Below are 25,338 nucleotides of genomic sequence, written 5' to 3' on the forward strand. Positions count from 1 at the left end.
GATCCCTCCTTGGCAGCCCAACTAGGTAATAACCAAGTAATTCACGAAGGTGATGCTCCGTGGCTGTACGTAAAGCTACAGAGATGAGATAAGTAAAACGAAGGAATGAAGGAGGGAGGTTTGGAAATCACTTATTTAATTTGGGAACTGATTGGTATCAGATTAAATGGCAGTGGTTCAGCCTTAAAATAACTTTTCTTTAAAAGGGGTTTTTGAATAACTTTACAAAGCCCTCGGTCTGCCAAGGGTAAGAATTTAGTTTGACTAGATTAAGCTGTTCCCTGAGATTGACTAATTTCTCATTCAAGAATTTCAAAATGCAGTGATTATTAATGGTTTTCATGTGATTGCAATATTAATTTATGATTGGAGATTCCCAGTTATTCATTTATTGACTAACCCAAAGGATTAACAAGATGAGTATGTGCCAATTTCCCAGGCTAGATCTGAAATGCAACATGTACAGCCACTGCCAGCTAGTGTATCTTGTCTCCTGTATTATTTTTTAAATACACTATGGTGTAAATTTAAACTGTTTTGCAGTTTCTTGCTTCAGCTAACCTCACTGGCTGATACTGAAAAAGGACCAAATAGTACATACAATTTGATGTAAGATTTGCATATTTTTATTACTTTTTTTGAGTTGATACAAAACTTTAGTCATCATTCTCCATTCCTGTTACCATAAGCATTGAGGCCCCTTAGCGTGATAATGAAACAAACAAGGTTGTATACAGAAGCACACATACAATGAAGTTTTTTGCATTTTGTCATTTTGAGCTTTTTTTTTACAAGCAGCTTTCAAAAACAATCATGATCAACATGAGTTGGAAAGCCAGTTTTCCTGTAGCTTTTTGTTACTAGGCAGCTTATACTTAAATGCCACAAATGTGAGGTTGTTATAGGGAACATTATCATGAGCAGTTCAACAGCCTCATGTCTGTAGCACATGACAATCTAGTTATCTTAACACTTATACTTCTTTTACACAAGATCAAAGTTTGTTCCGCTTGGAATTATGAATTATAGTGTCTTGTCTTGTCAGTCTGTCTCAGTCTGTCCATCCCGCCTTACAAAATGTTTCGGCTTAAGTAGAGACAAAACACAATTCCTACAGTAGTTTTCATACACAGATTGCATATATGACAAAATAATCCTAATACTAGGCATAACACTTGATAATATGGTCAAATTAATCATAGTAAAACTAAGTCAATCTCACAGCGAAACACTTCGTAGTTTTCACTCATACTGGTGCCTACTATGACTATAGAAAAACTTTGGTGTAAGTATTATTTTTTACAATATTACCATAAAAATGCCACTTGAGAAAACAACAACAAAAACATGAGGTGAGGCAAGATAATTTATGTTCAAGGGATGACAGCCTGGTCCAGAATTTGCCTGGATCTCAAGTCACCCAAGGCAAGGTCTCAAGGGCCAAGGTGAAGGTGGTAGTAGTGATGGCACTCCTGTGGTGATGGAGGAAAAAGCCATGGTTTCCATGTTAGGTAGAAGAGGCTCATCCCTGGACAAAAATTGTTCACCTGATATGCATGTAGTAAGGCTACTCAGCATTTATAGGTCATACTCAAGGTTATTTCTTGAGTTGTATCTTTTAAAATAATTTTAAAGTTCACAACCAGTTTCAGGGAAAAGAAAATAAAACAAACAAAAAGTACATAAAGCTGGTAGAGTACTTGGCAGTACAAATTAATAACTGCACCTCCTTATCTTTAGGGGTACATAAACTGACAGCCCCTCTGATGAACATTCAGAATTGCAAAGTAGATAGGAAGGCAATAATGAATATTCTTCAAGTGCTGGGACAGGAAACTGTTGAAGGTCTAACATTACAGCATAATCTCTTACATGCTTTATATTATGAAGAGTATATTCATGGCACAATTAAGAAGACACAGTGAGTTTTATTGGACATTACACCCTTTAAATAACATACATGTCAATCGACTGATTTCAAAATTAAGATGTAAAAAAAAATAAATAAATAAATCACACACATCAAAAAGCTTGAAGTTCACTTAAAATTTTGATTATTTCTTCTGAAGTTGTTTTTAATCCATGAGTGAACAAAGCTTAAAGCCTCCATCACTGCTCCCTGCCTGGCAAAGACGTGCAAGTCTCCTACCTCAGTCCCTAGTTAACATAACCCATGGTGCTGCAGAACCACACCTGATATTACACAGTAATACTCTAGAGAATAACAACTGGGATTATACTGTTAGGAAAATATGGTCCAAAACCCTACACCTAATTATTATAGCATGTACCACACAGCAGGTCAAGCATGGCAAAGTTTTCATTGTAGCCAGCCAGCTGTTTGGAAAGATCATCATTCCCACTAAGAATAATTACTTGTGTTGCTAGCAAGTTCTGCAGTTACATACATATAATCATAGTTCACCTATACTTTTCTATCATAGCCTACATCATTTTCTTGCTTCGACTTGCTGGCCAGCAGAGGATACATCCAAGCAGCCTCACTATAGGAGAAGCAAGGTCTCGGATGGGTAGTCTACAGACATTATAGACTCACTGCATTCTAAGCACCATCAAGCATGTTAGACTAATCCATCCTCAACATGCTGAGAAAACTGAGTAGGTAGTGGGGAGGGGAGTGGGTAGGAGACAGGAGGAGACCGGGAGTGTGCATGTATGTCTGCAGTAGCCTTCAGTTTTTGAGCTCTCGATACCCTTCCTAAAGCAGCATGAAAGTGAGGGTTACCAACATTCACACATGGACTGGTTTTGGAGAGATGGTGAAATGGTATTGTATATATGCAAAGGGGTAGGTCTCACATATGAAGAGTCACTGGGCTTATATTTATGCAGTGTTGCAGACAAGATTAAACATTGTTAACACAACAGTACCTTCAAGTGCATCTATGTATAAACACGCCACTTTGCGTATTTATCCCTCTTAGTTGCGTGGGATCACAGACTTGAACACAGCCTTATAGTTGAGGTATAATTATGGAAACTCATTTGCAGTCTATCATTGTTTTTCAAAGTTCAAGAGCAGCAATTTTGAGGGATTTCATGGATCACACAATTTTTCTCTGAACTGTCACATGAAAATGAAAATAAGATTATGTACAGTAGCAGCATTTCTTGAATTACAGTCATTTCCTTGAGGTACCTTAATTGAAATGAATAGAAAAAATACAGTTGTGCCCTGAAGAGGCTTTGCTTCTCATGCCCCAATGAAAGGTATGAAGCATTTCTTGAGACTTAAAAATATATCTCAAAACTGTTGCTCTATTTACTGTTGGCAGCATCTTGGTCTTCTTGGATATATTGGCTAATCTAAATTCACTTCTCTCACTTATCTGGCTTTACATTTTTTCTTTTACTCTTATACATTCTTTATGCTTCCCTGGGGATACTTCTGGTCACCTCATATTGTTGCAGTTGTCATGGGGAAGGGGTCAGTCATGGTTCCGTGTGTCCCCTTCAGCCCAAGACAAGTCAATGAACCCTTTTCTTGGATACTTTTATATAACAGACTTTGCTAGTCAAACAGATCTATTCTAAACTCAGGAGAAGCAGTTACCTACATATGGTAATGAACTTGTAAAAGGAAGTGAGGAACACCATCCCAATGACTATCAAGTTTGTCTAAGAATGGAATACCCAGTCCTAAGTGCTTCATCTTCTGGTAGGCCAACATATTCAGGGAGAGCAAGACCTGTCTTCACTTGTACACATCTGATGACTGCTACATACTCTCTCTCTCTCTCTCTCTCTCTCTCTCTCTCTCATGCACACACACACATATACACTCTTACTTTCACACTCTATACTACAATGAATTAACAACACACTGAAGTCTTATTAAGCAAGATGGTTAAGTAGTGTTTACATTCACTAATAAAGACCTGATATGAGAAGGAAAATAAAGTGAATAAACCATATACACATTCGTATGCCTCTTCTTTCACTCATAATATGAAGTTGGCTACCTTTCGGGATGAAAAAGAAGAGAGTCAAGCTCAGAGTCACACAAGTTTGATGACATGTGTCATTTTTTTGCTTTTTTTTTTTATATGTTTTTTTTTTCAGTGACTTGCTTGCTCTCCATTGAGATAATAGCTACAGGGTATTACACGAAGATAAATGTGTGGGAAAAAAATAAATAAAAAATAAAATAAAGTAAGCTAACCTATTATAAAGCATTATTAAAACTATATGTATGAAGATGTTCAGCAAGCAACATAAGCAAAGGGAATGGGGAAAGAAGATATCACCCTAAGTGGCCTCTTCATAGGAAAATTTGTTGCGAACACATTCGTTACACTCACTCCAACAATATCAGCAATACTGGGTTACAATGGGGCATTGCACTGCTTTTCTCAGTTTCGTTACCCATAACACCACAGAAGATTTTATGCTTTATGTCGTTGTCATAATCAACTCATCGTTAAGGGTTATATAGTTGCCTGTCACCTACTTGCAGTTCTGCTCAATTTCCTGTTAGGCATTATACACAGAAATTCTCTAAAATTGAGGAGTTTTGCATCCCACTTGTGATTACACACTGAATGGGCTTTGCAAACCAGCAAAATTTGGCAAAGAAATTACAAAATAGTGTATTGTGTCAGCATTGACTAGCAAGGGATTTAAATTACATGAGAATTAATAACTAGTACACAGGCTTTTCTTGATGATTTTGTGAGACATGCGCTCAAGAACACCTACTCACTGTTCCACCACCACATCAGCCTCGGAGACAGTGCGCTGCAGCTTGAAGCCCTTGGTGCCATCAGGACCCTTGGGTTGGCGGAGAACTGTCATCCGTGGCTTGCTGGTGTCACAGTTGAGGTTCTTGAGTCGGCTGATGAGACGGTCAGGGCGCTGGGTTGGAGCATTCTTGGACCTACAAAAACAAGATTATGTTAACAACCCACTTTACATCATTTGTGTTCCACTTACCCATCAAAATTTCCCTACAGAATTAATAGCATATCTAATGATATGAGGTAGGCCATAGCATCCATAAGCTGTAGACATAATAGACAAACTTCTGGTCCTGAATACACATTGCAAACACTTCTCCCTCTCATTCTGCCCCATCACTGATACAGGTTGCCTCTCCTTCTGCTCTCTCACTGATACAGGTTGCACCACTCCTGCCTCTTATCTTGCCCCCTCATTAGCATAACATAACACTGCTGTCTTTTATCCTGCTCTCACTAACAATAAACCACTCCTGAAATTTTCTAGCAACCTGAATTTCCTGCAGTTCTCATTATCTGTGGGTTAGATTATGTCAAATTTCAATTTTCAGTTCAGCTATGGATGAATCACAGATAGAGACTGGTGACCACTTACCCTTAGACTATGAATTTGGCCTGTTTTAATCTCAACACAATTTGTATATAGTTTGGTAAAAGGAAAGTGCAAAGAAGAGATGAGAAAAGTGAGGAAGTAGGACAGTCAAAACTTACATGATGCGAGAGATGCTGCAAGCAGAGGACTTCTTTGTCTTTTGGTTGGTGATGATGACAAACTCAACTTCATCCCCAGGGCTCAGGGAGTTGCCATCCTTTACTTCTGACTGGTGGAAGAACAACTTTTTCCCTTCCTCCGTCTCATAGTTGAGGAAGCCATACTGACCTGGACAATAAAAAAACTATTATAAAATGTTTGTCTTGGATATATAGACACTTTCAGTTGTGAAGAAGAAAAGTATGTTAAAATTAGCTTGAATGATCCTGAAATGCCCTTCTAGTGGATGACAAAGGCAAAACAGTCTCTATTTTCTTCTGTTTATGAATCTCATGCTTACATATGCAGTGGCAATAGTCAAGGCAGATAAAAAAAAATTAACAACACCTTGGTGACTACCTTGGGCCTAATTAGTAACATGTCAAATTGACATTGACAGTGAAGCACCATGACAGGTTGAATCCCTAGTTATTGCATCTGCTAACCACTTTATCTTACCTTTACACAGATTTCTCAATGTTTCCGTGATGCTCAGAATAATACATTCTAGTTTTCTTACTCCAATTTTACATATTCCCATTCTCTCTCTCTCTCTTACACACTTCATAGGAGACTCTTCTTTCCCTCTACTTGTCTACTACTCTTGTATATCTTTGTCGCCTTGCTTTTACTCTCCACATTACATAATTTCCTTCACCTTAAAATATAACTTTTCTCCCTTACTAAATATGCATCTTGTTAATTTCACAATATACACCTTATTAATTTCACCATCCATTTTGATCACAGCAAACCACCTCAAAAATAATCCATTTCCACTGACTGAATCTTACCCTTCACTGCTGTGAACTAAGCCCTTGTTTCTCTTCTGTCCATTAATGCATTATTCTTTTCACGATGTAAACACCTGTTACTTAAATCAAACACTAAATTGGGTTCTAGTTTGAGATCATTCCTTTAACTTTAATTCATGATATTTTCTAAGTGTGAGTGGAAAACAAAGACATTCTGTCATAGCATGCCTGATCAATCATAGAGTGCTGCCTTACGGGAGGAAGCACCCTTCTGACTTACCCTTAACAGCATCGACACTAGCAATCAGCTTTTTGCGGATAGCCTTGATAAGCACTGCCCGGTGAGACTCATCCAGCTGGAAGGTGACCTGATCTGAAGGCTGGAGGAGTTCCCTCTTATTGATGAGCCCAGTAATGCCAAACTCATACTGTGTCAAGCCATCACCTGCACCAAATACAAATAAGGTCCATTAGTTAAAGACATGCACCACAACAATACTAACAATCAAAACAGCACATAAAAGGATAATGGTTAGAGCACTTGTCTCACAATTGGCAGGTTCAGTGTTCAGGTGCCTGACAAACTATGATACTCCAATAACAATATCTGCATCAAATATTACACAAATTGTAAGATATGAATATTGCAGAACAATGAACACAATCAGGCAGCCTTACTTTCATTTCCTATGCACACCAGACCACTGTACTCTTCCTGGTCTGGGTTGATGGAGCGCATAGACCGCAGCACTGTCCCCTCAAACATCTCACTCAGTACCTGTGGTTAAATTAGATCTACTGTTCCTGTTCTACTTGCCTACACTTTTTAAGAAATTATCTGATGAACTGGGGTGACCACATTTCAAAGATGGACACAGTGGAGAGAGAGAGAGAGAGAGAGAGAGAGAGAGAGAGAGAGAGAGAGAGAGAGAGAGAGAGAGAGAGAGAGAGAGAGAGAGAGAGAGAGAGAGAGAGAGAGAGAGAGAGAGAGAGAGAAATTTACAGAAGGTTGAAATTGTTCTTTACAGTAACTTTTATCTTCCTTTTAAAACACATCTCCAGATTATTTCAATAATACATATTTGTTCCTTTTGGGTCAAGTTCAATGTCACCTACTTTAGGCATTGGCAGAGTGCCCTTGGCAAGCACACAAACATTCTCAGCAGAAACTTTGCCTCCTGGCCCAGTGCGTGAAGACAGCGTGTACTCCACCTCCTGACCCAATTCAAGGTTACCAGCATCTCCTTCCACATTGCTAGCAAGGGAACAAAAGGAAATAAGTTTTAAATCAATCAACTATGGTTTTAAAACTGAGAAGTAAAATGTTAAATGGTAACATAAAACTTGTAACACTTTCATCACTCAAGTCTACCTAAATATATATATATATATATATATATATATAAATATATATAATATATATATATATATATATATATATATATATAAATATATATATATATATATATATATATATATATATATATATATATATATATATATATATATATATATATATATATATATATATATATATATATATATATATATATATATATATATATATATATATATATATATATATATATATATATATATATATATATATATATATATATATATATATATATATATATATATATATATATATATATATATATATATAAAGTTCCCCAAAACTAAATAAGAATGCACACTGGCCACGCTTGCACAAGCATGTAAGAATTTTCCCCATCATGACAACAGCAGAAATAGTAATACAGATAGCTGTGTAAAGATCTTGTCTTGTATCACAACTTAAAGGTCTTTTGGAAAGATCAAAAGATGTATTTACCTGAAGTGGAAGAAGATCTCCTTGTCATGTTCAATGGTTTCAATGAAGCCAAAGGTGTCTTTCAGTGCTGCCACAAAGCCTTGGTACACAGTTGACGAGTGATGGTTGGAAGCACCATTGTTCATCTTGCTGCTCACAGAGTTGTTGTTGCTGTTGTTACTGTTGCCATTAGTGCTGTTGTGGCTGTTCAAACTGTTGCTGCTGCTATTATTGCTGTTGCTGAAGCCATTGTTGTTGCTAAGGCTGTTGCTGGAACTGTTGTTTGTAGTGGAGCTGACAGAGAAAAATAAAATGTTATTTAAAAACTAATCTATCATTGTCATACAAGTATTCAAACATTACATTAAGTGTATCTACAGTAATTAGGAAGCTTCATATGATCATGAAAACAATGGTTATGAATGTAAGAAAACTCCCAAAAGACAAAACATACAATGAAAGCCAGGATTGCTAGCCTTCTCCCTACCAGGTTGCAAGGGCAGACCTCCTTGCCATACATTCAATACCTCTTCTTTTATATGTGTGAAGACTTCAGTGTTTAAGGAGACTGGCATTAATTGTTTTTATCCTATATATATATATATATATATATAAAGGGCACTGGCAAAAACAAACCCACTGAATGTCAGTCCCCAAAAGAAAGGTCAAAACCATCATCCAAAATTGGAGGATAAGTGTCTTGAAACCTCCCTCTTAAAAGTGTACAAGTCATAGGAAGGAGGAAATAAAGAAGTAGGCAGGAAGTTTCGGAGTTTATCAGAGAAAGGGATGACATTTGTTCTAAAAAAAAAAAACTCCTAAAGGGATGATCATGGCAGAAGAATCCACCTATTCCTTTACATCCATAATCTAGTACTCACATTTTCCTCTCACTTAAATTACCAATATACACTAACACTGACATGTAGGTGTCATGAATAACAATTAATGCAACAGTGATTTTGGCCTCCTGTTTCTTACCTGGGGCTTGTGGACAGGACGGCTCGGGAAGGCACCATCCCCGGAGCAGAAGTGAGGTTGTTGGTGGACTGTCGGATGGTGGTGTTTAGGCGCACTACCTTCACCCCCATGGCAATGAGCTCTTTTGTGCGCTTCACCTTGTAGATATTGAACTCCACCTGAAATATCACAAAGTTAGTGTTACAGGTTTACAACTGTACTCCCAAACTGCACCCAGCAACCTTTCTTCCACCAACTGAAAACTGGCTACACCTTTTCTGCTCCAATATGTGAAGTGTTTTATTCAACTTTCCTAATGCATGTATCTGTGTTCTCTTCCCTATATCAAAACTCAAATATGAAATAAAACTGGTTGAGGTGTATACCATTTCAAATCTACATCTGATTAAAATATTTCCTTGCTAGAGCCCAGCACTAAGGGATGATACTGGCTAAACACTTCTATGAATAATAAGTTCCATCTGCCAAGACTCACCTTGTCCCCCACCTGCACGGGTCTATCACAGTTTTTGGCATAGTAGTTGATAGTCTGCTTCACCCCATCCTGAATATAAGAGATCACACCAGGCTCTTCTATTTTTTCTGAAGGTGAAGACCTTCCGCTGGCCTTGGTGGGAGTCCTGGGACTGGCTGGAGCCTCTATAGCCACCTGTGGGCAATTAATCATCAATTAAAAGACCTACATCAAGTTTTAATATTTACATTCCCAAGGAAGCAAAGATTTCCAATGACCCACATATCTTTACAAAGTTGTCATATCAAGGAAGTATGCAAGCTCTCTGATGTCAACAGCCAAACATAGACATCTTACAAGGTAAAGTTTGTAAGTGTTATGAATTGAAAAACTGAGTGATGCTGCTGCTTTCAGGAAAGATAGATTATTCAAATAATTTCTGCCTATATAAGTGTTAGAGCTTAGATCTGTGAAAAGCAAGGGTAGTTCTAGATTTTTTTATCTTTTTTTTTTTTTTGTAGGAGCAGCAGCAGGAAAAAAAAAAAAGGGCCCACTGAGATGCAGGTCCCTGAATAGGGTCCAAAAGTGGTAGTCAAAAATTGAAGGATAAGTGTCTTGAAACCTCCCTCTTGAAAGAATTCAAGTCATAGAAAGGTGGAAATAAAGAAGCAGGCAGGGAGTTCTAGAGTTTACCATAGAAAGGGATGAATGGCTGAGAATACTGGTTAACTCTTGCATTAGAGGTGGACAGAATAGGGGTGAGAGAAAGAAGAAAGTTTTGTGCAGTGAGGCCACAGGAGAAGGGGAGGCATGTAGTTAACAAGATCAAAAGAGCAGTTAACATGAAAATAGCAGTGAAAGATAGCAATAGATGCAACAGTGTGGTGATGAGAGAGGCTGATGACAGTCAGTTAGGAGAGGAGCTGATGAGATGAAAAGCTTTTGATTTCACCCTGTCTAGAAGAGCAGTATGAGTGGAACCCCTCAGACATGTGAAGAATAATCCATACATAGATGGATGAGGTCCCTGTACAGCGTTAGCGGAGATGTCTCAGAACACCTAATTTCATAGAAGCTGTTTTAGCTAGAGACGAGATGCTAACTTTCCAGCTTAGATTATAAGTAAAGGACAGACTGAAGATGTTCAGTGTAGGTGAGAGGAACAGATGAGTCATTGAAGAAGAGGGGATAGTTGTCTGTAAGGTTTTTGAGTTGATAGATGGAGGAATTGAGTCTTTAAGGCATTGAACAATACCAAGTTTGCTCTGCCCCATTCAGAAATTTTAGAGGGACCAGAAGTCTGGCATTCTGTGGCTTCCCAGCGTGAACTGTTTACTTCCTGAAGAGTTGGATGTCTACAAAAAGACGTGGAAAAGTGCAAGGTGGTATCATCAACATAGGAGTGGATAGGACAAGAAGTTTGGTTTAGAAGATCACTGACAAATAATAGGAAGAGAGTGGATGACAGGACAGAACCCTGAGAAACATCACTGTTAATAGATTTAGAAGAACAGTGAATGTCTACCACAGCAACAATAGAACAGTCAGAAAGGAAATTTGAGTTGAAGTTACAGAGAGCAGCAACAGAACAGTCAGAAAGGAAACTTGAGATGAAGCTACAGAGAGGACAGAAGCCATCAGAGGTAGTTTGGAAATCAAAGCCTTGTGCCAGGCTCTATCAAAAGCTTTTGATATGTCTAAGGCAACAGCAAGTTTCACCAAAATTTCTGAAAGAGGATGACCAAGACTCAGTAAGGAAAGCCAGATTACCAGTAGAGTGGCCTTGACAGAACACATACTGGCAATCAGATAGAAGGTTGTGAAGTGATAGATGTTTAAGAATCTTCCTGTTAAGGATAGACTCAAAAAATTTAGATAGCCAGGAAATTAAAGCAATAGGACAGTAGTTTGAGGGATTAGAACCATCACCCTTTTTAGGAACAAGCTGAATGCAGGCAAACTTCCAGCAAGAAGGAAAGGTAGATGTTGAGACAGAGTTGAAAGAGTTTGACCAGGCAGGGTGCAAGCAAGGAGGTACAGTTTCGGAGAACAATGAGAGGAACCCCATCAGGTCCTTACACCTTCCAAGGATTTAGGCCAGCAAGGGCATGGAAAACATCATTGCAAAGAATTTTAATAGGTAACACAAACTAGTTACAGGGTGGAGGAGAGGAAGCACATCATCAAGCACAAGTCTACTGGTGTACTCACGTGTCCCTGAACTCCCTCTGTGACTAGCACTTCAAACTTCACTGTGCCTGAGTTAACACGGTGAATACGGATGGCACTCTGTCGGTTCGGGGATTGGTTTGTAGTGTCCTGCCACAGAGAAATTGGATGAAGTGTGGGCCGACTCACTAAGATTTTCACATATGCATATGTACATATGCAAGCAAACATATACACACTCATCAACTGCATGTAAATATAATTAAAAATTGTTGTCTTCTCAAGTCACTTTGTAACCAAAATGCCCCCATTCAACATTATAATACAATGGTACCTTAACTTACAAGTGCACCAACTTGTGAGTTTTCTGGGTTGAGCTGTTTCTTGGCCGGTTTTTTGCTTTGAATTGCAAGTCAAAATCTGAGTTACATGTGAGCTTAAACCATGCCACTGTTAGTTGGGACAGTGAGTGTCACATCTCCCCAGTATATCAAGGGATTACTTTATATAAAACGTGTAACAAAAAAATTGGGGTGGTTTTGTGGGGGCTGGGACAGATTAATAGCATTTCAATTCATTTCAACGAGGAAAAGTGATTTGATATATGAGCAAATTGAGTTACAACCTTGGTCACAGAACAAATTAAACTCATAAGTCAAGGTACCACTGCATTTTCATTCTATGTAAGCAGTCCTGCCCATGCACTGCATGTTTTGTTACCTACCTGGGCTACAGTGAACATAACCTCATCATTGACAGAGATCTCATTTTCTGGGTCCAGCAGTTCACTGTAGTGGAAGAATAAGCGGGCATCCCGGTCAGCACATTTGATAAAGCCATACCCATCCTTGAGGGCAGCAATCACTCCATGCTCACGCTTTTCACCAGACACGTTGAAGCTGCAAAGGGGAAACATAAATACACAGTGAAGCTGCAAAAGGGGAAAGGAATACACATTGAAGCTGCAAAACGGAAACAAATACACATTGAAGCTGCAAAGGGGGAATAAATACACATTGAAGCTGCAAAGGGGAAAAAATACACATTGAAGCTGCAAAGGAGAAAGATAAAATACATATTGAAGCTGCAAAGGGGAAAGAAAAACCAGGCGCTTCTTTAAATAGTAACTTGAGTCAAGAGTGCTAATTACCAACATTGCCAGGGCACAGAATGAGCTACAGTATATGAGAGAGAGAGAGAGAGAGAGAGAGAGAGAGAGAGAGAGAGAGAGAGAGAGAGAGAGAGAGAGAGAGAGAGAGAGAGAGAGAGAGAGAGAGAGAGAGAGAGAGAGAGAGAGAGACTAACAGACTTACTAACCTGTCATCCAAAAGGGAGATGTTGGTGGCCTTTTGCAGGTGGTCACGACGATCAGTTGCAATGTTGAACTGCACCCAGTCCCCATGACGTAATGTGAAGTCTCCCTTCTGGTCACGCTCACCAAACTTCACCTCAACCTATCAGTACAGCACAAAGTCATCAGGATGAAAGAATGTTACATAAAGTTACAAAGGTCAACTGTCACAACAAAAGGTGTCCATTACTGTGGCTCAAGACAGTGGGTGGCATTTCACAACTATTCAATCAGCATCATGGAGATTATACCACTAAATCAACTATCTTCCAAATTTGGATTATCCCTCTGACCTTTCTTTTGGGATTGGCACTTCAGTGGGCCTTTTTTCCCCTTGGCCAGTGGCTCTCTTACATAAAAAAAGGTCTTTTCTGGTATGGGGACTCACCTCTGAACGGTCTTTGCCACGGTAACGGATGCGGCCTGTCAATGGGTCCTTCTGGTTGTGCCGTGGGTTCCTCTCAACAGGCTTCAGAACCTGTCCCTTCATCAGCTCCTGATTGATGTCCTCAAACACCACAGTGCCTGGCTTCAGCTTCACCATGTTGGTTGCTACTTCCTTCCCCTGAGGTGATGAGACTTATTAACTTTCTCTCTATATCAAGATTCTTTAAGCAGCCTGAGAACTAAAACCTGTTCATCCTAATAACATATTTCTTTGCATTAACAAGATAAGAGGATGTACTATGTTTAAAAAACTACAACACCATTCACTGTCATTCAAAGATTTGAACTAAAAAAAATAAATATAAATAGATGAATTACTTCATACAGGTAATAAACTCTTGAAACACAAAATTGAAGTACAGTTAATGAAAATAAATTATCAATAAAAATACATGGATGCAAATTCTTTAAAATTTTAGCACCGAAGATGTTTGACAAAAAGACAAAGAGAAACTTAATGCAATTAACATGTGATGCAACAACTGAAACTAAGTACTGGCCACAATTGACATCTGAGAAGCAAGAAGAGCCCTTTCTTACATTCCGTGTCTGGATATAGAACTCCACATCATCGCCAAGCTTCAGTCCACCAGGAATATTCTTTGCCTCAGAGAAGTGGAAGAAAATTTTCATCCACCACATCAGCACGCTCAATAAAGCCATACGAGTCTTTGATGGGTGCTCACGACGCCCCTGGTACTTGACAGGCTGAGCAGGATTCTCCAGACGCACATGCCGAGCAGCCAGATTGCCCGTCCTGAACCAAATGTATTGTGTATTAATTTTTATGTAAGAGGAGCACTAGCCAAGGGTAGGAGGGAGAGAGAGAGAGAGTGAGAGAGAGAGAGAGAGAGAGAGAGAGAGAGAGAGAGAGAGAGAGAGCGAGAGAGAGAGAGAGAGAGAGAGAGAGAGAGAGAGAGAGAGTTAACAGTCCCAAAAGAAAGCTCAAAAGTGTTATCCAAAATTGGAGGATGTGTCTTGAAACCTCCCTTTTGAATTACATCACTTGCATCATTTTTTTAATTTCAACTAGTAGGTACTGAGTTGAACAGCTGCTTGAAATAGATATATGTCAGCTTAGTTACCAAGCAGCTAGATTCCCCATTCAAATGTATCATATATTAGTTATATCATCTACATGATTTTCTTAATTTCAAGTAGCAGGCCCTGAGTTGAACAGCTGCTTAAACTATATATATGTCAGCTTGGATAGTCACTCACCTCTGGTATGTGGCGATCTGAAAGCTGACCTTGTCCCCATGGCTTAAGGATGACATAGGCCTTCCACATCCTCCTTGCCGTATGGCGAGGAAGAAACACTCACCACGGTTCTCATAGGTGATGCGACCCTGGTGTTCACCTCCAGACTCACTGCGAAGCTCGGTGGTGACTATTCCAATCACACGCTCCTCACTCAACACCTGATGGGCCCAAAATGAATTCATCATTGTCTTCATTCCGACAGGTTCCATACATGCCTACATTCAGCCATGTTCATTTGGCAGGCTACATGGTCAAGCAGCCTCCCAGCATAAAAGAGACTGTGTAACCATTCTAGATGTCTTAATTTTATCTTACAAAGCTTCTTGCATGGCACACAAACTACTCCTGTACTGCATATACCATTTCACAATTCACTAGTGTTTTCATCCCACCATACTCAGCTTTTAAAACCAATGAAACATTGAAAAAATTTTATCGAAGGCCACAAGTGACTTTTCAGGGATTCAACACTTAATGATGAACATGTCAATCAGACACATAATCAATCAGGCCATCATGATCATCCAAGCCTGAAAGGGTTTTGTTCAGCCTTGACTGTCCTGTCATTATAATCATGAAAATGACTAGGTGCTTACTTCACCCAATACAGGCCAACATTCCATTTAATTCTTTCACTGCACTAACAACCAGATGCAGCAAATCAAATGGGGAAGATGCAAGGGACAGAAACAACAAACAAACAAGACTGACCAAAATTATTTTTTGTACCAAGGATTTCTCAAGTCTGTTTTTTACCATATGCTCCAGAAAAACCTAAAATGATTCCAGTTAATCTACCAAACTTTCAAGCAGTAAGAGTTTAAATGAGAGTTCATGCAAAATGATGGCCTATTACATATTATCTCTCAATCAGTTATTTAGAAAATCTACCTAAAAGAATGAATACAATATTCAAGATAAGGAAAATTTATGTTCCAGGTGACAAAACCTGACACTCACCACTTCAGGAGAAATTTTGGTAACAGCAGAGGCAATGGGTTTCCCTGTGCGACGGTCAAAGGTCACTTCAAACTCCACTGGGTCACCAATGCGAAGGTGCTCAGTGTTGCCATCAAATTGGGAGAAGTGGAAGAAGAGCCGTGCCTGACGTTCGCAGCACTGGATGAAGCCATAGGTTTGCTGGGGAGGAATAATGACTTATTAAACATTTGAATAAATGAACTACACATGTAATGGAAAAATACAAATCACTGCAATGATTAAATTATCATCAAACTACACTAACGATTGTGTATTCAGAAAAGAACATACAAAAAATACAACTCTTCTTCATTCTGTTCTTGTTTTCATTCCCACAGCTTCCAGAACTCACCAGCAATTTCTCAATAATGCCAGTTTCTCGGACATTCTGGCTGTTATTGCTAGACATGCCATTGCTGTGGGCGTATGATGGGCTGGACTCCTGCCCATTGGATTCCGTGGGGAAACCATTGGCATTGAGAGTGAAGGTCCCAATCTTGAAGTCTGCCACAGGAGGAGTGTACTGACTGCTTGAGTTGGAGTTATAGTAGTTGGAGGAGGAGCTATTAAGTTGTGGGGATCTTGGGGGTCCCTGAGACTGCGGGGCAGGTGGGGGTGGTTGTTGCTGTTGTTGCTGCTGCTGCTGCTGCTGCTGCTGCTGCTGCTGTTGCTGCTGTTGTTGCTGCTGCTGCTGCTGCTGTTGCTGCTGCTGGGATGTGGGTGGTTGCGAGTGGTTGTTGGATTGGTGCAAGGCCTGGCTGGACTGTGTGGTAGGGTGGTTGTTCATGTGGGGTGAGGAATAGACACTGTGCTGTGTTGGAGTAGGGGCACACATATAGTTAGGAGACATGGGTGTTATTGTGCTGCGGGACTGGTGGTGGCTAGACAAGGGGGGATCATAAAAGCCATTGTATCGGTTGTGGTGTTGCAAGCTGCCTCCACTATAATCCAGTACTGCAGGTTCAGAGATAGGCGGCTGGAAAATATTCCACTGAGGATCCATTGTTATGAGTGTTGGTGTTACTACTTGGTCGTTTATGCTTTAATATACAAGACTGCAGCTATGTTGCCTGCTACTTGTGGTGGTAGGGAGTTACGGGATCACACATTCACTTCACAGTAATATATCTAAGACAATACATCTAATTGTGGGTTTTGTTACGTCTTTGATTATGTCCTTCAAGCATGTAAAGATCTAAAACAAGGAAAGATAAAAAGGGAAATCCTTACACGTTTGTACAACTTGCAGTTGACGATGGGGAAAATAAATAAAAAAATAAAGGTAAAATATCTACTTGACCAAAAGTCACTAATACTCCTTGTACACAAAGTGAATAACGCGCATGGACTTTGGTCAACAAAGATTTCGACTTAACACAGATTCTTGCGACGAGACTGGTTCAAAAATGCTCAGAAAAGAGAGGAAGAGGGAAGGGTAGGGGACAAGGGGGAAAGGATAACAACTGTGTGAGGAGGTACAGTTGTCATATGTTACTTCCTTTTGCTTTCTTTTTGTGCCAGGATGTGTACGTACAGACTACTGTATATATATTTCTATATAAGGAGAAAGAAAAATAGGTATAGGTATATATGATTTTAGAGGAGTGGTGGTACTAGGTGTAGTAGTTGAAGTAATTGTAACAGTAATAGTAGTGGTGATTTGGCAGTATATAGTGACTGTGTGGGGGGGTGTTGGTCCTCAGATGTCACTCAGATGCTTGTGCCGTGCTTTAAGTGCCAATGATGCAGCAGCCGTTGTGTGCAATGCTTTGTTCACCACTTTGGGGCAGCAGCTATTCTCTGGGGTTAGATTTTTCTTGGTAAGTTGTGCTTTTCTTCTTTTGGATAGACTTGGCAAGGTTGCTTGGACTGCTACATCTATGTCAGCTTTATACTTGTTACTGGTAACTTGTGTTTCTAAGCTAATTAGATGTGGCTTAGCTGCAGTTTCTTGATGTTAATTCTTAAGTCTTGTGATGTTCAGACTCTGGAATCAAGAGATTAAAGTTAATTTATAGTACTTTTAATCTTATGCAATGTGATCACACACACACACACACACGAGAGAGAGAGAGAGAGAGAGAGAGAGAGAGAGAGAGAGAGAGAGAGAGAGAGAGAGAGAGAGAGAGAGAGAGAGAGAGAGAGAGAGAGAGAGAGAGAGAGAGTAAAACAGATTCTAAGGTTATTTTGTTAACACACTTAATTAGTTACCAATTAATGTGTGGACATCAGCTCAACTACTTTGATAATAATTCATCAAACTTATGTCCTGTAACAACTGTACATGCACAGAGGATGTCACATAGTACAGGACTGCTTCTTCCTACATTGCATTAGATGTAACCATCCATACAAAACTGAACCAGTTGTGACTGCCTTTACAAAATTTTGAACAGAATGAACTTCCTAACGTGGGTGGGGTCCTGCCTCCATTCCATTCAACCCTCCTGTACCATTAATCTAACCTGGTAAAAAAAAAAAAAAAAAAAAAAAAAAAAAAAAAAAAAAAACTTTGTTGACTTCCATGCTGAAAGTTAATAAGTGTCAAATACATAACTTTACAACCAATTTTACTGTGACTCACTAAACAGCCACAGTTTGCTAAGTTTAGATACCAGACTGCACCTTATGTGCAAGAGGAATTACAACCCAATTCCCAAACCAGACCAGGTCCAGATTTTCAATGCATTAAACACAGCAATCTCTGTTTGGGCTATTGGTGATCACTAGTGTCTAAATCAGTGTTTTTCAAATCATTTAGTATGACGGCACACTAAGAAACAACTGATATTTTTGCAGCACACATACCCTGATATATATATATATATATATATATATATATATATATATATATATATATATATATATATATATATATATATATATATATATATATATATATATATATATATATATATATTTAATTAGTCACCCTTGATAAATATAAACTATAATTTACAATAGTTTCGTTATATTATGGACACAAATCAAAGTCCCACCCAAATTTTCGCAGCACACCAAGGAAATAATGGCAGCACACTAGTGTACTGCGGCACACTTTGAGAATCACTGGTCTAAATAGTATACATCTATCTTAAGGGTGCTCTGCATAACCCTGTATGTCATTGATATTGTCAAATAAATTACATATCAATATAGGTACATATAGCAAGAGTACCAACCACTTCCTTTCCCTAAACCAGCACTAAACATAAATACTTCAATTTCAGGCCAGCTTAGCCTTTCCTTAGTGTGTAGTGTCTATATTCATTCTTCACATAGCATAGCCTACAGTCTTTACCACAATAATAAAAAATACAGTAAGGCAAAAAATCACCCCATCCCTGCACCTTAATCCTAGCTAAGGGTATTTTAGGTAACAAGCCTTGCACAGAGCTCACTATTATGAGATTACAACAAGATACAAAACATGCATGTAAATGTATAAGCATCTTTCCCATGCACCTTTGACACACAGGGACAAACACCACCCTATCCACCCCTATACCAACATTCTAACAAAGAGTATATTAGGTAAAGGGACTCAGTATAACATTAAATTACAGTATAGCACAGTACCAGAAATGTATAGGACCTGTTCAAGCATCCCTCAAATTTCTATGCCACTCCCTCACACCCAACACACAGGAACCACCACCCACCCCACCTTAATCCTAGCCAAGATAGTTTTGGGTAACCAGACTTTGCCTAACACTGAACTATAGTATAGCATGGTATAGGAGATGCATATGTGTATATGTATCCTTCATATATCCCTTTCCCACCAAAATACAGAGACCACCACCACCCACCTCTACACTATTTTGTGCAAGAGTAGGTATTTTACGTTGGTAACAGGTTTTTGCATAACATTGTATTATAGCATGGTACGTAAAATGCATAGAAAGTTTATGTCTATATGTATTCTCCCTATATCCCTCCCAACATACAAGGACTTAAATACCCCTCCCGGTCCTTACACACCACCTCTACCACCACAGCCACCACAACCTCGAGCTATCTTCGTCCTCCCTCCCGTCATCTGTCTTCTGCGCCTTCATCTCACGCCCCAAGAGCACGGAGGAAAAAAAAAAAAAAAAAAAAGCAGCAGCAAAGTCCATTATATTATACCTAATTCACGACCACTCCTCCCTGGTTTTATATCACACTGTCTGGAATATTTCTGCATGTCTACCACACGCAAATGGGGAGGACAAAAAAAAAATCATCGTTGGGAAGAAGAGGATTAAGTAACTACTCATTGAAGTGCAAATTTAAACACACACACAACCGTATATATATATATATATATATATATATATATATATATATATATATATATATATATATATATATATATATATATATATATATATATATATACGAAATTAGCTCAAGGTCACTAATTAGGAAGAAGGGCAAAACAAAGGACAAGGATCATAGTTTCCACTTTTCTGTTCCTTCTTTCTTTCCACCTTGCCTTCCCTCTAAGGAAAGTGCGAGATTAAAGTGAACTAAAGGATGCAAAGGAGATAAATGGAAATGGAACAAGTTAATAATCCTCCCTTACGTACTTGTATACAGCACACTCCCCTACTTCATTAAATACCCAATCCATTTTTTGTGTATCGATTTTTTCCTGCATTTCAAAACACCGCTACCAAAACCAGGATAAAAACACAAGCAACACACGTACTCCAACCTTCCATGGAGTGTTAAAAAAGGGAGAAATAAGGAGATGAAAAGATCCGCCGCCACCACCACCATCACTACTACTACTACAACCACACACCACCTCGCCACACCTCACAATTTCTCCCAATCCCAAGGGCAGATCACGACCTAATCTGGTCTTGTTGTATCTCTGGGTGTCGTGTGTTTGGAGCGGAGGGGTTAAATGGTGGAAAGGGAGTATAAAAGACGTATTAGGAGGGTCAATCTCACCTCAGCACAGCACAGCACTGATGACATGCCGCCATCTTTTGGACTAATAGACTCTGGGAAGACATCAATCTACGACTTCTCCTCCACCCTCCTATCGAATCGTCAGGAAAGTTTAATGGGTAGTATAGGAATGGATTATATTTAACTCTTGTCATCTTGATGGGTTTTATAGTTTAAGGTATATGTATTTGTCTTAATGGGATGAATTTAATGAGTGCGAGGTGGGGATGTGGCAAGCCTGCGTTCAATTGGGTTCACCGTCGTCAGGTGGCGGCGCTTTCGCCCCTCCAGCGGGTTGGGACTCCCAGGCGCTGGGTTTAAATGTTATCCGAAGATGACTATGTTACCTATACATGTTGGAGGTGTATAGGCACCTCTTCTAAGCCCTTCGCCCGACGCACAGACACCACCTGCAATTCGCCTCAACACCATAACCCTAGCAAAGAGAAGAGTATTGGAGGCAACAGGACCTACTTTGACGAGATTGCACAACGACACAGACCTTGCATAGGAAGTGTACGTATACCCTTCCTACGCTCCCCAAGACACAGGGACCATCATCATCCCACCGCAGCACCAATTCTCAGCCAAGGGAAAAATATTTTAGGTAACGACCTATGACCTGAACCTCATTTAGGCACAATAATATGAGAATTATTGGACAGCACAAACCATCCATAGAAAGTGTAGTATAGGTAGTGCGTACAACACTCCTATGCCCCACAATTGAATACACAGGGCACAATAATATGAGAATAATTGCATAGCACAAACTATCCATAGAAAGTATATAGGTAGTCCATACAATACTCCTATGCCCCACAATTGAATACACAGCTAGGGACCACCACCATTCCATCCCGGCCAGGTGAAGAGCATTTTAGATAGTAGGACTTATTATAACACAATAATTATATTTCGTGCAGGACAATCATAGGAATTAAGTCCCCTAACTCACAGGGACTGCCATCGCCAAATCCCAGCACCAAAATTTGAGCTAATTGAAGTATTTCAGCCAACACGATTAATATATATCACGATGCAGCAACAGCAGCAGCAATAGTAGTAGTAGTAGTAGTAGTAGTAGTAGTAGTAGTAGTAGTAGTAGTAGTAGAACTACTACTACTAGTAGTAATAGAACTACTACTACTACTACTACTACTACTACTAGTAGTAGCAGCAGTAGTAGAACTACTTCTACTACTTCTTCTTCTACTACTACTACTACTACTACTACTACTACTACTACAACTACTGCTAGTAGTAGTAGTAGTAGTAGCAGTAGTAGTAGTAGTAATAATAGTAGTAGTAGTAGTAGTAGTAATAGCAACAACAGCAACAGCAACAGCACCAGCAGTAGTAGTAGTAGTAGTAGTAGTAATTACATCTTGGAGAACTCCATTCCCCCCTTATCCCCCCCCCTCTCGCTCTCTCTCTCTCTCTCTCTCTCTCTCTCTCTCTCTCTCTCTCTCTCTCTCTTAACAGGTATAATAACTATCGCTATACTACTACCACTACTACTGCTGCCGCTGCTGCTGCTACTACTACTACTACTACTACTACTACTACTACTACTACTACTACTGCTACTACTACTTGACAAACTTGACTGTTGTTATATTATACGAGAGAGAGAGAGAGAGAGAGAGAGAGAGAGAGAGAGAGAGAGAGAGAGAGAGAGAGAGAGAGAGAGAGAGAGAGAGAGAGAGTTGGGGGGGATGGGGATGGGTAACTAAAAGGTGCCGATACAAAGCTGGAATCTTCCCCACTCACAACAACCGGGCGTGTGGATCAGCTGTTGCCACGAGTGAGAGATCTTTGTATTTACTCATTTTACTCATTCTCTGTCTTGTTATCTGTTACAAGCAGAATTTATAGTAATAGGAAAAGCATGTTTGGAATAACCTATGTGTTCAGTTGTTGATAACTATAGGCATCTCATCTCATTAACTGAGATGAATGGAGGACAGAAAAGTGTCCCCCATCATCGTTCGTGGCATTGACGACCCAGATAACTCTCTGTTTAAGGATATCTTTAAGTCACTGTCACAGTACTGGATTGGAAAAAGCCTAGTTCACGGACCTCCCTTGCATCAGTAGGACCAAGAAACTACAGAATGAACATTCCTGATGGTGATGTTGGGAAATCTTTACTAGACAATGCTAAATTTCTTAAGGGCTATCAATTCGATTGTATTTATATTAATAGGGACCTGATATGTGGAATGTCAAGAACTGCCCCCTCGCAGACAGGAACATGAATATCAGCATCAATGAACTGAGGCTCGTGGCGGATCAGCTGCACGTGAACCTGAGGCTGAAAACGATAGGAATGCTGGTGGCACCCTTTCCCAAGGTGCATGGGAAAGGACAGCAGCACAAACACGGGCACGAGTCCAGGAGCATGAGAACACTCCTTTAAACTAGGAAAGAACTAGCCAACAACTGGTTAAGAAAGAGTTTCGTAGTGTTAGAATGTGTTTGTACAATATTAATAATTTAGTTAATAAGATTAATGAAGTTTCTCATCTCATACATAACCATAACATAGATATCATGGCCATTACAGAATTCTGGCTCCTTCCTAGTATGCCTATGGTTATCATCCATTAACCCACACTGATGTTGGAGATGTTAAAAAAACATGGTGTCTGTCTTTATACCATGAACAATTTCTGGTAACTTTGCAGTTTCAACTAATACTCCCATCCTCTTTATCTCTTTCACTATAGCCAACAAGCATAGGGGCCTGATGGGAATGTGGGGTTATTTGGGAAAGCCAAAATGAGGCATTTTTTACATTTCCGAAAGGTCTAAGGATGATAAGCGGTATATTTAGAAAACAGGAAATTTCCAGACTATTCTAACAAATGTAACCTAACTGGGAGGGGGGGAGCTTCATCCACCCTCCCTGGACCTCCCCTTAAGCTCACTAACCTAACATAACATTACCTGACCTAACCTAACCTAACTTACTATTACATTACCTAACCTAACTCAACCTAACATTACCTAGCCTAACCAAACCTCACCTTAACCTAACCTCTTAACCCTCCCACAAGATAAACTAACATAATGTAACATTTTGTAATCTACATTCTGTCAGTCCTCACTACATACCAATGGTAATTACTTAATGAAAAATACCTTAAGAAGAAGTTAAGGGAAGTGGCAGTAAATTGCCAGTTTATATATTCACAGCCAGCACATGTCTCTTTCATAGCCGTGGTCTAACTGATGCAGCACAGACAGTTCTGGATTTTCCTTCCTCCTCTAAACATATGTGCGTATGTGTGATTGGCCGACAGATTTCCGTGTGACCTGATTTGCAGCAGGTAACCCCAAGTCATCATAGGTTTTAATATGTAACTCAACATCATGTCATCATTGAGCATGTGCATTATTGATAATAAACATACAAACACACTCAGTATCCTATGAGAGATGGATCTAAGCTAGAATCGACTTAAATCTTCAAAATTCTCATATGAAGTTATTATTAATTTTCGACAGGGTAAAATGGGTCCAGAAATGCTCCAAACAGGGAGATGTAGACCCTGTGAAGGGCTATAGGTATATTGGTTGAAACTACAATAATACCCAATCTCTTTTATTTCCTTGGGCAGCAACTGCCTGAATGTTCACATAATGCACCTAGTGTCCCTTATTTGTTATATAATACTAGTGTAGTGACCACCATCAAATTCTCCTGAGGATAATTTCAGGCTGACAAACTACTTGCAACAATTCTGCACTGACAAGGAAGCTCTGATACTGGGTAACTTCAATTTGCCTGCCATTGACTGGAGATGTGGTGTTCCTTGATTATGACCCTCTCTTTGCTGCTTTTACAAGTTGCTTTAACTCTGTCGGCCTACATCAGTGGGTTGATTTCCCAACTTTCATACCTTCAGGCAACACTCTTGACCTAATCTTGTCAATTGAAGAGGACAGAATAGACAATGTATGGGCTTCTTGCCCTCTTCCTAGCTGTGGACATGTCCCCATACTTATCAACTATCTCACCTTGTGTTCACTTCTGTTGAGGATAACAGTAATTTTTCTCTTAAGAGAGCCTGGGCTAGAGGCAAATGTAACATCATTTTTGATGGTGGGAAGGGTTCATTCAGGGGAAACATTCTTAATGGCTACTGACAGAGGACATGTGGAACAATAAATGGACATATATTTTAGGTTCATTATAAAGTAAACTTTGTTTGGTTCACACCTTTGCCAAATAAATGACTGACTTAGAGTGATACACTGTGCTGTGGAGAGCCAAATTTTACCTGGGCAACACTAGGTAATTCTGCTAGTCACAAATAAAGTGCTGTACCAGCCCTTGCCTGTCCTTGCTTCACACACTAACATGGTGCAGTGAGTAGGATCCAGGGAGCGATTCACATTCCCCTGACTGGCCTGGCAGGGGAGGAAGGGGATCCTTAGAAGGGAGATGTGAGGGTTGTTACCTAACATGCTAACTGGTGTAACAGTTAGCATGTCCACCTGGCAATTGGAAGGCCCTGGGTTCAATTGCTGGTTGGTGCCTGCCTTTTCTGGTGAACCTCATACTCTAACAGCAACTTAAGGTAGACTGTAATAAGTAGTTTGTTAGTTTAGTGGCTTTTATGAGCTGTTAATCTGACAAGTGTATGGAATTGCAGAGTGCTGT

The 25,338-nt window shown here is 39.5% G+C and overlaps 2 protein-coding genes across 3 annotated transcripts in view; one reads left to right on the forward strand and one right to left on the reverse strand.

Moving 5' to 3' along the window:
* Positions 1–610: 610 nt before the first annotated feature.
* On the reverse strand, positions 611–20,825 carry LOC135110826 (cold shock domain-containing protein E1-like). Of its 2 annotated transcripts, none has more exons than XM_064023407.1 (17): positions 20,667–20,825; positions 16,075–17,709; positions 15,702–15,881; positions 14,700–14,899; positions 14,019–14,235; positions 13,420–13,596; positions 12,998–13,134; positions 12,405–12,579; positions 11,723–11,830; positions 9,533–9,706; positions 9,058–9,215; positions 8,098–8,370; positions 7,380–7,518; positions 6,942–7,041; positions 6,544–6,708; positions 5,469–5,637; positions 611–4,897 (listed from the first exon to the last, which is right to left on the reverse strand). In XM_064023407.1, the coding sequence occupies exons 2-17, from the start codon at positions 16,723–16,725 to the stop codon at positions 4,720–4,722; spliced, it is 3,201 nt and encodes a 1,066-aa protein (XP_063879477.1). In that variant the 5' UTR covers positions 16,726–17,709; positions 20,667–20,825; the 3' UTR covers positions 611–4,719. The 2 variants fall into 2 exon arrangements, with proteins under 2 accessions (XP_063879477.1, XP_063879481.1); XM_064023411.1 differs by lacking the exon at positions 20,667–20,825 and adding an exon at positions 20,419–20,440.
* Positions 20,826–20,972: 147 nt separating this feature from the next.
* LOC135110838 (large ribosomal subunit protein uL14m-like) overlaps positions 20,973–25,338 on the forward strand; it is a 10,283-nt gene continuing 5,917 nt past the window's right edge. Inside the window, exon 1 of the mRNA XM_064023421.1 lies at positions 20,973–21,182. Coding sequence (XP_063879491.1) covers positions 20,988–21,182 — 195 coding nt within the window. The 5' untranslated portion in view covers positions 20,973–20,987. The remainder of the gene's footprint in view (positions 21,183–25,338) is intronic.

Source organism: Scylla paramamosain, chromosome 2 (assembly GCF_035594125.1).
Source record: "Scylla paramamosain isolate STU-SP2022 chromosome 2, ASM3559412v1, whole genome shotgun sequence".
NCBI lineage: Eukaryota > Metazoa > Arthropoda > Malacostraca > Decapoda > Portunidae > Scylla > Scylla paramamosain.

Bases quoted from the DNA above. Each gene is read 5' to 3' on its own strand.
- LOC135110826 (XM_064023407.1), bottom strand. From the start codon at position 16,725: ATGGATCCTCAGTGGAATATTTTCCAGCCGCCTATCTCTGAACCTGCA. The intron at 5,638-6,543 runs GTAAGTCAGAAG...TTTATTGTCCAG, and splicing joins TAGTGTCGATGCTGTTAAGG to GTCAGTATGGCTTCCTCAAC. The intron at 4,898-5,468 runs GTAAGTTTTGAC...TTGTTTTTGTAG, and splicing joins TGCAGCATCTCTCGCATCAT to GTCCAAGAATGCTCCAACCC.